We start from the raw sequence: 18,430 nt of genomic DNA, 5'->3' as shown, positions 1-18,430 counted from the left end.
CCTGCTGCACTAATAAGATTTACAAGGGATCCTTGCATTCGCTGATTTTATTTTTCTCTCGTTGAAACATTTATGGCGTTCATAAAGTAACACACCATTAGGGCTGAGGGGCTCTACAGTACACTAAGTGTGGTGTTAATAAATCATGTTTAATAAAAAGAGACATCCAAACAGGAGCCACAGCCCCCGCAGTCACAGTCCAAACTCAGCAAGCACCAATATTTAGGGACATCAGGAAATAACAGTGAAGACCTGAGGTGTTCTCAGGATCCTCGGTGAGAGGGTGAACTTACATCAGAGTCTGTAGGTCTCACATATGTGAAAGACGGAGATAACGCTTCCTCTAGCACGTTAGGAGTTTGAAAGGTTTGATATAGGAGGAATGGAAGCAGCACCGTTGATGTATGGTGCTGAAGTGTCTCCGCTACATCTGTATAATCACCAAATGGATGGTCACACATTGCTAAATGTTTGCTTGAATGGCTGCGCAAAAATGGAGAAGATGGACAGATAGAGACTGATACTTTACTGGAGTAAAGTTAAAGAAGAAAAACAGTAATATCTTTAATCCAGGACTAATCCTGTGTTTATCTGAGCATCAGTCATGAATACAGATTACACACTTCAGTCGTAAATATCCATACATTGGGATATTGTGTTGTGATACTGTATTAATTGTGTTTTTCTTCACTCACTCACTCACAGTGTTTTCTTTTTGACAATCAAACGTGTTGTTTTTAGTACAGCACTAGTGTATGGAAAGTATACAGTTACAACCCCTGCATACGTGTTATATACTGTATATATATATATATATATATATATATATATATATATATATACATATACGTATATCTTATTGTTTCATACCACATTGTATCCAATCATACCTTATGACAGCATATCATTATTGTGTCATACCACATTGTATCATATCGTATTGAATACGATACAAAATGACACTTTGTGTCAGTATCGGTCCAATCTTGGTCAAAATCAGTGGATCAGATATCAGAAAGAGAAAAATAGCTCAAATAACTTATAATATAATAATAAACAAATTCAGCAATTTCAAAGATGCTAAAAGACTGTTTCGGACAAGAGTGTGATATCGAGGCCTATCGAGACATATCATACTACAGTGTCATATAGAACCGTACTGATTCTTGTCAAAACACACACCTACACGTCACATTGATAATTAATTTGTCATTTTACACTAAACTGCACGATTTTCCTCGTCTCGTTCAAACTCGTTCTGTCAGTCGCTCAGTCACCTGTGCGAAATCTCTCCTCGAAATGTCGCAAACATCAGACGTGAAACAGACATCTGACGAGCGAGCTGAGTGTATATGTCTGTCTGTCTGTCTGTCTGTCTGTCTGTCTGTCTGTCTGTCTGCCGTGTGTTTAACAGCGTGTTTGTGCCTTCCCTGCAGATGGAGCTGGATGCAGACGATAAGCGCCATCGAACACGCTCCAAAGGTATCTGCATGGATACACACACACACACACACACACACACACAATCAGAGGCAGCAATGCCATTCAGGGTGACCTTCACTCCCCCAACACAAACGCACACACACACACTCACAAACACGTACACACACCAGTGCACAAATCACACACACACGAGTTCCCTCTTCTCTCTCCTTCTCTGTGTCGTTCTCTTGTGTTTATACCAGAAACACTGTCACCGTCCAGCGTTTAAAGCTCTATTCAGGATTAAACATCGTCGCCGTGTGCAGAATGTAAAGCAACAAAAATGATACATTGGGGCTAAATGAAAACATTGTAAGTTCACGTTTGAGCTGACAAAGCAGCGGCATTCCTTTTTTAAAGTAAATACAGCTGCTGCATAACCCGCTCACAGAAAACCACGCAACAAACCTCGAGGAGTCTCAGAAGTCTGTCTCAGGTTTATGGAATCTAAAAGGAGGTTCTCATCAGAGGACTCTCTTGATGCATATTTTATCGCCTCCGACTTCAGAAAGTATGAAACAAAGTCAAAAGACAATGAAAAACAATGGGGGAAAAAAGAAGGTGGTCGTCTATTCCCACATTATGTGAATCCAGCGCCTTGTCAACCATGTTGGATTGGACCGAGTTACCGTCGTGAAGTCACTCCATCATTCACTTCCTCTTCAGTGTCATGTAGTTCTTAGTTTCAGTGTGTGAGGAGTTGAGAGCATGATGCACTGCGTACATTTCACACTTGTAATTTAAAATCTGGCTGACAGTTAATATGATGCAAGTGGAGATCATAAGGAGGGATTCTTGTGTCTGTGGTTTCTCTCTTTTGTGTTCACTGTGTTGTTTCAAGTCGTTACCATGTTGGGGGGGGGGGGGGGGGGGGGGGGGACTTGAAGTTAGATTGGGTTTATTTTGCAGCCGAAATATTTGTAATATCACAAGATGGAAGTCCTGCTAATTACCTGTCATCACTGTGTGTTTTTGGTGGTGGACACTGTGTTAATTATCCCCCATCATCAGCACGTCACATACACAAGCCAAAAGAGATTTTGATTTTCCATCAAAGTGGAAACACAAAAGCAAAGTGTGGAAATTAGAAAGATTGTTCTTGAATGTGAAAGCACTAATAAAGCATCATTATTCATTGTTTTTTATTCAAACACCTAATAATTCACAATCAACATCAAAAACACTTCACCGTATTGTATTCACAATTTATCTGTCCATGAAGGATGATATATTTTTCTGTTTTTGGTGTTTGAAACAGGGGAAGCTCATTTCAGGCCCAGTTATATGAACACAAATGCTTCCATAAATTCTGCAAACAAACAACTGGAACAAGGAAACGTGATAATTACGAAAAACTAGTGTTTTTATTTACAGTGTATATGTACGAACGAAAATGGTCTATATTGCTGAGCAAATAACACACATTAACTTCGTTAATAAAAATCCACACAGACTGAGACGGCAACACTGTCAATCAAAAGACAGTTCCTCCAATCATCATGCAGAAACCCAGCGTCCGTGCCCGCCCACTGCTCCGTTGACTCTTAGAGAAGCTGAGCTTCCCTGGAAGTGACGTTTTTGCCACATTTGTCCAATCCCAGTGAAATAAACCTATTCTGTGCCATCCCATAGAGAACAGTTGAAGCTGAGCATGTAAAAACAACACAGTTGAGAGGAAACTGAGCTTCCCTTGCTGTCTTAGAGCATTTTCCACCTGATGAATGAATGAATGATGATGATGATGATGATGATGTAGATTCAGCTCGCTCAGGTCAGTCCTGTTTTAAAATCGTCTCTCTCTGTGTGTCTTTCTCTCAGTGCCTGTGGATCCAGCGTTAACAGAGCTTTTCAGGTCAGTGGGATTAAAATACTGCTCTGCACCAATACACACACACACACACACACACACACACACACACACACACACACCAAAGAGTCACACCATGGCAGAATTGGTGCGTTGTTGTATAGACAGTGAAACAGAACGTGGTTCAGCTGTCAACCTAATGTACACGTGTGTCTCCGCTGTCATGTTTGATTAGTGCCTTCATATTAGAAACTCCTCCGTTCCTCTGCCTCGCTGTTTTCACGTCTCCTCCTCCGTGAAGTGATACTAAGGTTATTTCACTTCTTCTCTCCTCACTCCTCCATCACAGTGTGAATTTCTCACTTTTTTTTTCTTTTTCATTGTCACCACATTTGATATCTACAGGAGAGAAACAACAATCCCCAGTGTGTTGCCTTTAGTTAATGCTTCTTTGCCATATGAGATATTAAACATGAGGCTTTTTCCTCCTTTAATGTTCCAACTCGTCCAACTCAATAATTCTGTCTTTGTCTCGTGTGCTTGTTGATTTTTTGCATGATTACCAAATGATCAGTTCATTACTAATGCAGCAAAACTCTTTCCCATCATTCTGTGCCCACAGCTTTTAAGTTCCTTTCGGGTGAGTTGAGTGGGTGGAAGGTAGAACGCAACTTTATTTCCAATTTGAAGGTTTAGAAAAGTTCTTCTCCAGTATGTTTTTAAAATCTATTTTCATTTTTAGAAACTGTACATATGTGAGAGTAGCTGCAAGTTGAGGAGATCATGAGAATGAGATAACACGAAGTCTGGCTGAACTGTCTCGCTCCAATTATCTTAGATCTCCGGTTTGTGCTGCCTGGTCCTTGCTCTGTTCACACAGTTACAGTCAGTTCTGGTCTCACACTGAGACCAGAACTAACACATTTAATCCCAGTTTTAAAAGGTTTTTTTGACCAATGTGTTTAATCAGCGTTCACTCCCAGATCAAATCACTGCAGTGCAAGTGGGTTTTGATTGGCTTCAGCTGTGATTTGCATCAGTGCAAGACTCAGTTTTTGATTGGTAGCGATGTAACGCTACACAACGCTACCACACACATTCATTTGTAATAAGTAGAACTATTAATAAACCATAAATTAATTGTCAACTATTTTGATAATCGATTAATCCGTTTGAATGTTTTTTTTTAATAAATAAAACAAGTTATCACAATAATCAATATGTTTCCACATTGTTTGATATTTTATGGACTAAACTATAAAAAAAACGTTAATCAAAGAGAATAATCATGAGTTGCAACCCTTTTATTTTTTTTACTTACAAAGCCAAAGTGTTTCTCTTTAAATCAAGAGAAATCCTTATTTATATTGAAGGGAATGGACCAGTTCATTGGAGCTACTGCTTTACACAGGCTCTAAAAAAATCACCCTCACTTTTAATGCTCTTCTGTACTCATTGGAAATATTTCACAATAAAAGCCTTTTTGGACTGGAAACAGAGTGATTGAGGGAGAGGGTGGAATACAAAGTGACTTCAAAGACCAAGAGGATCATTCACTTCATCAGACAGTGAGCAGAAGCTCATGCGACCCATAGATCTACAGAGCTACAAAACTAAAGCAGCGTTCCCAGTCAGTGACTCCGTGTGCATTTAAAGTGGAGCACACAGTATCAATGTAGCAGTGAGTCTTAAACAATGGCTTTAATGCAGCTCTTGTGTTGTAACCCTGTGTTGACTGATGTAGCACAAGGTGCCACAGCGTCGTCTGTGGGTCAAAGGCTGCTCGAGTTCCATTTGTGCACGATGTACACATTTGTATACCATCAGTTTGTATAATCTGCTTGGGGATTGAGTGGTGAGTGTTTGAGTGTCCTCTACATGTCTTTGCAAGTTGTTTCCACCCCAGTAATGTGTGCATTTAGTTTTGTCCTTGGTTGTATGTTATGGTGCTGGTTGCATTCACGATAAGGGTTCCTTGCCTACCTTTTATATCAATAAATAATATTCCACCTGGAAGATTACTCTGTAGCCTTTAGCTGATATTCATAGATAGCACAAGCTGTACTCTCCCCCCTCTATCTCTCTCCCTCTCTCTCCAATCCTTCACGCTCCCTCTGATTTCATTCATTCTCTCCTTCACATTTTCATTTTTTGCCATCATTCTCATCTCCCTCTCTCACTTTTCCCCTCTCTCCCACTCCTTTTTCCCCTCTTTTGCTCTCGCTCCCTCCTGCTCCTCCTCCTGCTGCTGCTGCTGCTGCTGCTGCTGCCTGCAGATAGTAATTAATCAGGGGATCGATGTGAAGCCTATCTCCAGGCTGAGGCGTCTATAATGTCGATAATGCCGCTCGATGGCCTCCCTCCCCAGAGAGCTGATAGTCTTCAGGACGAACACGCTTGACTTTGCATGGAGCAGTGCAGGCTGGGTCAGAGAGGCGGCGGCTGCTGCTGTTGCTGCTGCTGCTGCTGCTGCTGCTGCTGCTGATGTCCGTGTTTGTGTGTGTACATGTGTGCACATGTGTGTAGCCTCCCTCAGCGCACCCATGTAAGGCTGTGATCTCTCGGCACACACACACACACACACACACACACACTAGACTGGGTTTAGAATTAGCTGTATTGACAAGTGTGACGTGAACGTGAGTGAATCACAGTGAGTGGCTGAAACTGATGAAATGCAAACTAACTGCAGTGTGTCTGCATGCTCGGATGCGTACACTTGCTGAGGATGTGGCATTATAAAGAGATCAGGGTGTAGACAGGTGTGTGATTGTGGTTGTAAAGCATGTCCATCACAGACAGTCGTCTGGGAAAGTAAAGGTCCAGTGTGAAACATTTAATGTTTGTGTGAATGTAATCACATAACCTCGGTCCTTTAAGGAAATCATATTTCTACAGCAGGCGCTCATTGCATTTTGAAGTGGAATTCCTTCAACGCAAACAAAGAAAAATGACATATTTTATATGCAAAAGGCCTTTAGTTCCCTGAAAGCTCTGCTGTCCAAACATGTCACTAATTCTTACTCTCTGGACTTGGAAAAACACGCTTGTTCTGATACTGTGTGACAAATGAATAAAGCTGTGACATTCATTTAGATTTTTTAAAAAGAGTTGGCCATTTGTTTTTGGTTTTTTTATATAAGCCTGCACTTGAAAGAATAGTTGGATACTGTCTTGTTTGGGTAAATAATTCAAGAATTTGAGGTGGATTATTGGTCTCATGAGTTTGTTGATTTGAACAATCGTTTATTTTTCACTGAGAGGAGAAGGCAACACAAGAAACAGAGATACGTCGAAGATGAAGATGAAACTTGGACACGGAGACGATGACAGTCGCAGTGACATGACAAGAAAGTGTGAAATAACCCCTTTTAGTCAGACTAGGTCCCTGACTCTCCTCGCTTCTCCCCGTGTTCACCCTCAGATCACTCAAACCAGACATTGACACACAATAATGTCCAAATTTGACTTCAAACATAAACATGTCCCTGTCGCCGGGGGTCGACTGTTGGAGGCAGATTTCACAGCATAAACGTCTCTATTGTCCTTCTGCAGATTCACAGTCTGCCACGTTCATCATGTCTGTTGTCGTGTATACGTTAGGTCGCACACACAAGCTCAAATTGGGAAGTTAAGCTTTTATGTCAGAGATTGTATGAAATAAAAGAAAATCATTTTCTGGATATAAATGGCTCATCCTGTGATAATCCAATTCCAAAAGACAAGAAGAGCCATCGAACTAGGACAGCGCAGGCTTTTACTAATTATGGTGAGTTTTTAAGCAAAGACCAAGATTTTGAGGATCTATCTGCGCTGGTAGCTGTTGTGTAGTTGTGCACATGCAGTTCTTGCAGCAGCACATTATAAATCCGCTCTGAATCTATCATTATGCTCGGGTGATGGATGTCTGGCTTACAGGAACATGGTATTTGTTCACTTCAGTGTATGAGAAAAGAAAATACACAGACACTATCAATATGAAAGGATTTTCAAGGTGGAAGACTCGGCGCCTAAGGCTGCGCGTGCAGAGGCAAACTATTCACTCACCTTATTTGCATTAATCAAAAAATAAATAAATAAATAAATAAAAATCAAGGGAAAGCAAATCCAGATTTTTGCACCTTGAGCGCATAGATTTTCATTGTCAGTCCTGGTGTGCTTTAGCACTGACGTGTTGAGAACACTTAAGTAAGGGGGATAACTGCTAAAGCCCCTCATTTTTCCCCTGTCAGATTTCTGCCGCCGCACAAAACACATGAGGTTGTCCTCGGTCGCAGGACCGGCTGCACGAGAGCGGCACGCGGCGCCGGCCCCTGCTTTAACTGCCCGTGTAAGACCTGAAACATGGCCGAACAGGAAATGATCAAGTTAATGAAAGCTTTTAATTATTCAACATAATTGTAGAGCGTGATGAGTGTGTCGGTGAATCCCTGGCAAAGTCTCTCTCTAACACACACAGTCTCCCCTCTTTCATTGTCTTTGTCTCACCCACATGTGAACACTTGCTTTCCCATGGTGCTCCCCCTCATCCTTATTACTCACCATTCTCTACAGCGCTAGAACAAGCCAGATCAGTCTGTGTTTTAATTACTTGCCCTTGTCTCCTCTGGGTTGTTCCTCCTCCACCTCGGTCTGTATGCCCACCGGCCTGAGCCCCTGCAGCCATTCTGCACATCACTTCAGGGCTGACAGGCACTGGCATATTGATCTGAGAGGTGGAGAGCACAAGAATGAAAAGAGTCTTTTCTCTTTTTTTTTTGCATTCACTGTCACCGTGTGTTTGTCAGATACTGCACACAATACCCACACATGTGCCCACTGTGCACACCGGATAATTAAAGACGAGTAAAACAAACATGAGCATATCAGTTCATTACCATGAGTATCTGAGACTCCTTCCTGTCATACTCACTGTTTAGATTTGTTTTCATCCCTTTACTCTTGTCATTACCCCGTCTCCTCTCCTTCCTGCCTACATTTTTGTTCCCTTTTCTATTCTAAAACCTTCCTTCCCTCCTTCCTCTTCCTCTTTCTCTCCTCTCCCTCCTCTCTCGGCTGTCTCTGGCAGAGCTAATTCCCTCTTCAGATGGTGCAGCTCTCATTTGCATACTTATCAAAGTGTTTGGACTATCCGACAGAAGCTGTAGGAAGGTGGGGTCATTAATATGTTAATTACCCCCCTCCCTCCCTCCCTCCTTCCCTCCCTAGCACACCCCCCCCCCAGACGGAAGCGTACCATGCATATCCTCCACCTCTCTCTGCCTCACATGCAGCCTTTGAATGTTTGAATACCCTCAGAGGCAAATGCCGTAGGACTCTGAAGACATTCACACACGGGGGCTGGGGTAGATTCACAGTGTGCACTTGTGTGTGTGTGTGTGTGTAGAGTAAGCCAACATTAATTACACGTCTGTGGTCATGGATTAGCACCATTTAAGTATGTTCGTGGGATATTCTTGAGCCTTGATATGATGAACAACTGACCGTTCACTAAACCCCTCGTTGTCATCATTGTCCTCAGCAGCTGTAAGTCATGCATGACCTGTCGTACGTCACATGTCTCCACTTGCCAAAGCCCTTTAAGAGCAATTTCATACAAACATGTGGTCATGTGACCTCTTTTAAACGGCTCTTTGGTCAAAACAATGGGAATCAAGTTGTACAGAGCTGTTCCTTTTGTGATTGTGCCCAAATTTATTTTTCTAACAGTTCCTCGTGGATACTTTCTGACACTTTTTGGTTTACAGTCAAACCTCTGAACTGTTGTGCGTTAAAGATATTTAGTGAATGCTACAGCTGTAGAGCTCGCTGTGGTCTGTGGAAACTACTGCTGTCCACACTGTCCCACAGTTTGTAAGTCTCTAATAACGAGACTGTTTGATGTTGTCTGAAAACTCCACGGTTGCATTTTACATCACAGTAACAAAGGCTGCGTTACATTACGTTAATGTTTGTTCTTAATTCTGTTTTCCTGTATGAATAAGTTAGTTTCAGTAAAATGTGTAATCTACTAAAGCCCGACCTTTAAAATCAATCCAACCTCATGACAAGCCATCAAAACAATGTAGATTATGAATGTGAGATTATAATCTTCCTTGCAGAAGAAAGATAGGTTGAAAAACACCAAACAAATTTGTGCAAATTCACATTCATTTGAATTATTTATAGAATTAGCAGGATGCTGATGCATGTGTGTATAAATCAAGTGAAAGTTCAAAGCCCTACAACATGATCCTGACTTCAGACTGGCTGAGCAGGAAGCATTCAGCCAGAGACGCTGTTTTCAGCCTCTTAATGGCATAGTTTTAGTTTAATTAGCTCACTAGCTACGTCTGATAAATCTGCTACCATTATCGTCGTAAACTGCATACGAGCTGTGCAAGGACAGACGACTTGGCAAGTGTACCCACCGCTGAGTTTGAAGCTCATCCAAAGATACACAAATGTACATACCGCACTATAAATACACTCATTCTAATTCAAACAACCTTGAACGGCACAAAGTTAATGGAGAATCGCTTCATTCATGGTCCAAGGCTGGATCTGCATACTGTTTAGCATGCCGTTCACGGGTCATTTTAAGTAACAGTGACAATAATTGTTCTCCGTAAAGGATCAAGGCTCAATAGTTCAGTCACTCAGAAAACAACAACGGCCGTGGGCGACATCACATCGCCATTGACAACCAACATGAAGCCATGTTTCCATCGTGGTCCGGTAAAGTCCTGGGTCCGGCTTTACCTTTTTCTTGGTAGGCGGGCGATGGGCTGTACATAGCGTCATTTTTCCTGCTTGTTTTGTGGTTGTTTGTCTCAACAAGATGCATCTTTGTATGAGAATAGACTGTGGGTGTTTGTCTGGAGGTGGTCTAGCTCAACCCAGACTGTACTATTTTACTCTGGTACCCCAAGGGAAGGGAAGGGTAACCCAAAGAATGGAATGGTCGGGGCTGGTTATCTTGGTCCAAATAAAACCAAACATACTTCACTGTACTGAACCAGAGTGATTCAGGTGACTGACTTGTGGATAACAGCAAGTAAATGACAGGAGCGAGGCAAACGTTGATGCAAGGCATCTTAAGAAATGCTTCTGTCTTCCTGAGAAAACTGGAGTTACGACCTCACGCAACTCCAGTTGAGCGATATGTTGGCAAACAGTGGTGAGAGGTTCATGAGTGAAAGAGAAACATGAGAATAAATCCACACTTTTCTACACAACACAGAGGTGACCAGGGACTCAAGTGCTTTCTAAAGTAGGTTTTCATGATTAAATCCGGAGGGCAGCAGCAAAGGAACGATCACATCGTTGCCACTCACAACTTTTAGTTTTTCAAAGACTTTATCAAATATGAATTCTAACAAATGCCGTACAGAATAGGCTCATGTTGAATGCCCTTATTTTCAATTGCTTTCACCTCTGTGTCACTAGTCAACGAAGAGGAGGGTTTTTTGGGTTAGTGTGTATGATGGATTAGGGAACAATACAGTTTATTATCGCACATAGACTTGAGAAAAATTTCAACATGAGGCCACAAAGATCGCCAGCACTTGTTTTTTTTACTTTTTTGTTGATGAATTTCCTTTTTCTGTCCTGCCCTGTGAGTACAGGCCAAGCTACTGTGAAATTCTGCACTGTAGCCTCACGTGCACCTCCCTAGAAATGCAGCTGCACCTCATAACAAGACACATCACAACTACTGGACCACGTGGTAGCATGTTTGTGTCTCACATAAAACCCACACAGTGATCATTTCACCCGCTTTCTCAGAGTTCTCTCATTTCTCTGTTGCAGTGGGATGGAAACGTCCTCACCAAGTCGTGTTTTGGATATATGGCCAGAGTAAATCAGTGTTTTATCATGATTGTAGGGCCTGACAGAAGAAGAGTACCTTGAGAAACAAGGTTGACGAATGATAACGGCATTAAAGGAAAAGACAGAGAGGTTAAACAAGACTAAAGGTGAGATGAGGAGAGCGTTACCTTGTTCTTCACAAATCCACCTGGCCTTGCCTCTCAACACACTTTTCTCCTCCGTGCCGACTGAAAGGGTGTTCGGATCAACCCACACAGGGAAGACTTAATAATTACTCTCACATTGAATGCAATTTCCTGGCTGGGGGAAATGATTGACAGATCGTATCCATAGTGTCAGGGGGGCCGGCCACGCCCCCTTCTGACTAAGGCAGGAATTAGAGAACAGCAGGGGCTAAATTACACCTTAGCAGAGACCTGTGGCAAGAGGGCAGGAAGAGAGGCATGATGAATGAGAAAAGGATCAGAGCGGAGAGGTAGAGGGTGAGTCGCGTGGGAGCATGGAGATGATTGGAGGAATCGCTCAGAAATACACACACACACACACACATTCTGAGGTAATGGGTCTGCAGTACTGGAGTGCAAGAGGAGAGACACTTAAATGCCATCTCTACAGCTGGGATGCTATTTACTCCCTCTCTCTCTCTGTCTCACTCACACACACACACACACACACACATAAAAACACCAGTCTCCACTCTCTACTATGTCATCTTCTCAAAGCACTCAGCCTGATATGAGAGCAGAAAGTAACCAACAGAGTGGCACAATGAGTCTCGGGGTATCTACAGTGGAAGAGCTAAGCAACAGCAGGAAGGTGGCAACAAGGCTAACGGGTCGTTGCTTTGCACACGTCGTAGAGTCAGAACTAAGTGATGGACAACGTCCACTGTGGACACACTGAAGGTGAAATAAATCATGATGGAGTCTACGGACACACGGTGCATCGTGATGTGTACAGCAGCAGAATAATGGTTTACATTAAAGACACAGCTTATTTAAAGCGTATATCGTTGAATAGTTGTTTTACCTGCCTCTGTGGATCATTATGATATAGTTTGGTGTTTTCTAGTAAGACATTGAGACAGTAGTAGTCTCCACCACTTGGCTTCTGGAGTGTATGTTTTTTGAGGGCAGATGAAACAGATGAATAAATCCTTATGCTTTATTGGTTTGGTCAGAAAATTGCTCAATCTGTTGCTAGCTGTAGGAAGCTGTGGGGTCATTAATATGTTAATTATCCCCGTCCGTCCCCTGCATATCCTCCACCTCTCTCTGCTTCACTTACGTCAGGGGTCTGAAAAGTTGCTAAATCTGGTGACACTGGCTTGTACTTAACTGACTCTCACATGAATGTATGATTGCTTGGGACAGTGCACTGTAGGGTTGTAACAATTCATCGATTCATTGGGTTGAGTGTCTGCTTCATCCTCCATGTGAGGGTTACAGGGAGCTGGAGCAGTTCCCTGCTGACTCAGGGCAAAAGGCAAGGTTCACCCTGGACAGGTGGCCGGTCCATCGCAGGGCCAACACAGATCAAATGAACAACCATTCACTGTCACATTCACATATACGGTGTCCACTGAGGCCCATGAGAGTCTGGTTTCCTCTCAGACTGCATGAAGAAACCCAAAGAAACATAAAAACTCATGAACCCAGACCTTTTTGCTGTGAGGCAACCGTGCGAGCCACTATGTCGTCATGTGGCCCTTGAGTGTTTTTTTTTTTGTTTTTTTTTTAATAATAATTAAAGCAAATTCTATGATTTTTCATCTTCAGGTTTCTTTGCTTCATATAACAAAGAAGTGACATTTTCTGACATTTAATGGACCAAACAACTCTTTTTCTTATTGTTGTGGTTGTTTGATTGTAACTCGGTCCAAACTGAGCACATTCAAGGAGTTTGAAGTTAACCAACTACCTTTTTGCCCTTTCCAGGAACTTAAATTAGAGATTAAATTAAATATTTAATATCAATACGTTAATTTATGATAAACTGATAAACACAAAAAAAAGAAATAAAAGCGTGACAAGAGCTGGGGCGTCTGCTGGTGCCAAACTACTTGTGGCTGCCGTCTGATGGTCCATTAAGTGTTTGCTGCTAAGACAGATGGTGTACTGTAGCCTTACCTCTATCTGGATAAAGTGCTGCCAGCCTGGCTTCAAGTGCCCTCGACTGGAGCAGAACCTTCTCAACAGCCTCTTCACCTGGAGAGAGAGAGAGAGAGAGAGAGAGAGAGGGGAGGGAGGCAAAGGGCAACACACACACACACCTATGCAGTCTCTCTTAATGCATGCTGACACAAATATAGACACACACATGCCACACGCACTGACATCTCCGAAAAACCCTCACACACACACACACACACACACACAACCTACTTCACATGTAGAGCAGCATTCCCAGCTGAGTGCCTCTCTACAACCTGGCAATTTGAGCGGAAAGAGAATCCAGCTAAAGTACACAGTGCATCATGCTGATTTCACACCGGGGGGGGGGGGGCAGGGGGGGGCAACACGGCCTCACTACAGCCCTCGTTACTGATCCAGCAAGATCCAACTCATCTGTTTCAATAGCACTTGTGTGTGTATGTACTGATGGAGCCAGTTTGTAGATCTGTACACAAGTGTGAACGTCATATTCAACGCGGGGCAGATTTGAGGAGGGCAAACCTCGTTGCTTACCCCCCCACTAAAGGTCAGGTCATATTTTCTGCATGTGCACAGAGGTCCATGTGAAATCATCTGCCCAATTTAGTGTTTGTCCGTGTTTGTGCAGCGACAAATCCACACACACACACACACACTCGTTTAATTCTGTGCAGATCGTACAAACCGACACTTTCCAGTCCAGTTTTTGCTCGTTTTCGTCAATAGAGACAACGCAGAGGACAACAGGAGTAGGAAGATGATCCTCGTTCGAATATGAACGGAGCTGCACACGCACACGCATACGTGGAATTGCGACGCGGGCCCTTGCGGACACACAGCGCAGTGAATATGACTCGGCCCGGAGCACTGAAATACTTCGACACACATGCTTAGATAGGACTCATACACAGAAACACTATGTACCAGCTCGTTCGCACAGCTTCCTTTGACAGTGATGTTTTGGGTGACATTTAGTTTCTAGGTTGCACAAGATGCTCCTATAAATGAATTATGAGTAAATCTGTGAGGTGTGAATAATAGATGGGAGAAGAGGTAAAAAAAACAAAAAAAAAACAAAGGAGTGCTGTTATTATTTGTTAATAAGACACTCTGGAGCATCACTAACTAGATCTCATTACCACAGAAGAGCCAGGCAGACACACACACACACTCTCTCCCACCCACATTCACAAACACTTTGCTGTGCACACACCCCACATGCCAAACACATGCAGAAGTCTCTCATCCTGCATGACTATTTTTACCTGTGAAGCCTGTCGTTGCCTAGCACTCTGTAATTACATCCCACACTCCACCAACGAGTGATTAGAAGCAATGATGGATGGGTTAACACTGTCACCTCAGGATGCCTTGGTGCAAAGCTAATTACGCCACCATCCATGTGTCATACGTCTCCGATACATGTGATAGCCCTCCGAGCCTCCTGCCATAACTGTAGAGCGAGCGAGACAAAGGGTGGACGACGTGTCTCCTGTTAATCATCAGATAAGACGCGATGAAGTAACTCCCCTGCAGATAACGCATCGCTGTTGTTCAGCTGCGTCTTAAATGGAAAAGATGGACGAACAAAGACTTTCATTCAGCGGCGTTTTCTCTCCACAGCGAGGATGAGAACAATCGCGTTTGTTTAACGAGGTTCTAACCGGAGTGAACCACCTGTAAAATGACTCCGTCATTATCCTCCATGAAATTAGTGAGAACTCTTTTTATGAGACTTTCATTGACTCCATTAGATTTGATGGAACATTTCTGAAATGACACAACAATAAAATGTAGCACTGTAAATTTAACGCCATAAAGCGGGAATATTGATTAACTGCACTAATCGTTAACATGCCTGCTCTGCATGGACAGTCCAGGTGGTTCAGAGGTTGCGTGTGTGCATTTGTTCATACATGCACGAGTGTGTCTGCGTGTGTGCAGACGGGGATGCGCGAGGTCGCGATCATGATTGCCACGACTGCAGCTGGGGCTGTGGGCTGAGTAATTGCCTGTCTTGGTAGAGAGAGCATGGTAGCAAGCTAAAAGTCAAGTGCTCTCTTCCTGCTGTAGACCTCATTTGGATTCCACATAGCATAGCTAGCAAGCTAGCGCCAGCCTTGGGCCTGTATTATTCATAGCTTGACAGATAGCTCTCACTAAAAGCATTGGAAATGGGCCAGGTGGTGATGGAGTGACACTCGGTCTGGCAGGAGAGGAGACGAGAGGAGAGGAGACGAGAGGAGAGGAGAGGAGAGGAGAGGAGAGGAGTCAAAGCATAGGGAAGAGGATGCAGGGCTATAGAGATGAACAGACGAAGAGGTGAAGGAGGTAACAGGGTGAAGGAAGCAATCACACAGGATTATTGGACGACCACAGGAAGTGAAAGAGCAGTTATAACAGAGACAGAGTGTGAGTGCATGTGCAGATGTAGAGAAGACGGGGACAGAAATGCAGAGACTATTTCACATGGAGGTGGAAAAAAAAAGTGGCCTGGAATAGGAAGAAGAGAACAAGCAGCCATCCACCCCCACCAAGCTCAGCAACCCCTCTGTCTCCATGTGCAAAACCAGATAAGGTCGCATTAATCAAAATCTGCCACTTCCCCTTCCAAAAAAACACAGTCTATGCCATCAGCCCCCCTCTGTGAAGTATCTGTCACCGAAACGGAAATTTCCATATTTAATGGGGAAGCTTTATATCACCAAAAAGGCAGTGTGGGCTGAGGGTGAAAAGAAGTGACATGGTTGGAGCTGTCAGCTCAGTCATTAGCTTCTACACTTCAGACTGCGTAAGCAGCCTCGGGGTTCATTTCAGTCGTGGTCTGATGCAATTGTTCTCGTTTTAATAGTATTAGAGCTGGACAGCGATTGGTCCTGGTTCTATTAATGACATTATTAATATCATCAGTAATAACAGTCTGTTCTGTCCTCACATAAACCTCCAATGCAACTTTAAAACACATTTGAAAGCGGCAGACGCCAAATTTCCATCGGCACGTACACGTGACTTCCCTTTTCAAACTTCCTCTCTGATGCTGTTATTTTATTTTATTTTTTATTATATATTACAGTCCTGAAAACTACCTCTGTGACATCACACATACACAGGTGGTGTTTATACTTTTCCCCCCTCGTCTTTTTTTCATATCTGCCTCCCGAGGAAAGACATCAAAGGGAATAGCAGATCATGTGCAGTGAGTGTGCAGCGTGCCAGGGGAGCGTGGGCATGAAGGAGGAGGACCGGGGGAGGGGTGGGGGCAGCTGCTCAAGGCCCCACCCATCCCCAGGCCTGGCACATCCTGACCTCTGACCCCATGAACCCCGTAGCTCTACCCTTCCCTCCTCTGGTCAGCCCTCTCCTCACAGCAGCTGCCAACTAAATTACATCAGTGTCAATAAGCCCTGCCCCCGTGCCGAGGAGACGGAGCCTGGTAAACATAACGCATGAGCGGGAATCACACTGTAACACGTGAAGGGCAGATACTCCGTGTGTGTGTGTGTGTGTGTGTGTGCGTGCCAGGGTTAGTGTAAAAGACGACGCTGGTCGTCCCAAACAGAACGTGCACTCGTGGGTCTCTGTGGCCGCGCTCACACCTTGGTATTAAATGATGAAACGACATTTTTTACATATGTTCTGAATATTGAACACTTGCAACCAGATTCATCACAGAAACACACTATATGTATTATTTTCAGCAGGCTACTGCACTTTATACAGAAAGTTACGAGTAAAGGAGTAATTATGACCTTCTTCAGAGCTATTTTATTTCACAAATATTGTGCACTTGTATTTCACAGCAATAGGCAAGTGAAGGTTTGTCTAATAAATAACATTTAATAGCAGTAAAAGGTGTAGATGTCACGGTAGAAAGAAGAATCACTGATGTTTTGAACTGAACTTCTATTTTTGTTCAATGCACTCAGGTTGAATTGTTCAGTGCATTTTCATCCTTACAAAGTGTTTATGTTACCCACGATATATATATATGGCTACTAAAGCGAGCACACCATGCTACAGCAGCCGGTTTTATATGACATTTCAGACCTTTGGTCTTCAACCAACCACGCACCACATCACTTGAGGACATTTTCCAGATTTAACTCTTTAGAAATAAAATGATTGTGTACTTTTTTCTCTCCCTTTTGAAACCTGTAAACAGATAAAGCAAGATTCACCCTCCAAGCGTCGACTGTTGTCATTTGACATTCATTAGTTAGCTGTAGCTGTATCATTAATTCATTTATTTACATCAGATCCTTTGGCTGACGCAGACGCAGTGACACGGTCGAGGAAAGAATTCCTTCAACAGTGAAGAGCGGCTGAAGCCGGCCTCTGTGTGTGTGTGTGTGTGTGTGTGTGTGTGTGTGTCTCTGTGTCGGGGTGAGTGATTGATGTCATTGTGCTCGTGGAGCGAGAGAGAGATGAAGAGAGAGACTCCTTACCTGGCTAATCCAGGAGTGTATTTAGCTGCAGGATGACAGATCGCTGCATTACACCCCCAGAGTCTGTTTCCAGATCAGCTCTCTCTGTGCAGCACCACCACCAAAACAAAAGAAAACTATGCATGACACACATTATATGTATGTTGTACCACATCCATCTTCAAATAAAATAAAAGAGTTTGAAGACACAGTAATATATAAATGTTTGTTATTCTTTACTATGAAAGCATTCAGATGACAGGGAGGAGTAATGGATGGACACATCACACAGAGAGGTGCTGGGTGATTAAGTTCAGACGGAGGCGGTAATGCAACATTATGGATGACAACTGCCGTAAAAACACCAAAGAAGTTCTTTGGTGCTAAAATCTTCACCACAGCGTGCACTTTTACCTGTTGTTGAACACGTTCCATTGTAGAAATCATGATAAACTTGCTTTCATCTCATCTTTGATATTGGGCTTTGTTCTCATGTCAGTAGACGTGGTTTGGCATCTTTGTTTTCAGGGATCGTGAGGAATGTACAGTATACAGTCTCACCTCACCGAGCAGCACTACACAGTGACAGCTCTGGCCAGGCAACTAATGTGCTTTGTTTTCTGTACAAGAAAAAACACACAACAGCTCACACTCGTGCTCACAGCAAACAGAATTATTTACTACCAAAGGCTGTGAGGTGTTGCTTTAAGCTTGTGATGAATACAGCGTCGGAAAACGGAGAAAAACGCTTA

The 18,430-nt window shown here is 43.2% G+C and overlaps 1 protein-coding gene across 4 annotated transcripts in view; it reads left to right on the top strand.

The window, feature by feature from the left end:
• The window catches only part of myt1lb (myelin transcription factor 1-like, b), a 91,981-nt gene that overhangs the window by 36,385 nt on the left and 37,166 nt on the right, over positions 1–18,430 (top strand). For all 4 annotated transcript variants that reach the window (XM_058615418.1, XM_058615417.1, XM_058615419.1 and 1 more), the window contains exons 3-4: positions 1,437–1,482; positions 3,301–3,334. In XM_058615418.1, the coding sequence (XP_058471401.1) occupies positions 1,437–1,482; positions 3,301–3,334 (80 nt within the window). The remainder of the gene's footprint in view (positions 1–1,436; positions 1,483–3,300; positions 3,335–18,430) is intronic.

Source organism: Solea solea, chromosome 18 (assembly GCF_958295425.1).
Source record: "Solea solea chromosome 18, fSolSol10.1, whole genome shotgun sequence".
Lineage (NCBI taxonomy): Eukaryota > Metazoa > Chordata > Actinopteri > Pleuronectiformes > Soleidae > Solea > Solea solea.
The sequence above is the reverse complement of the archived record's forward strand: the minus strand, read 5'-3'. Positions and strand labels throughout refer to the sequence as shown.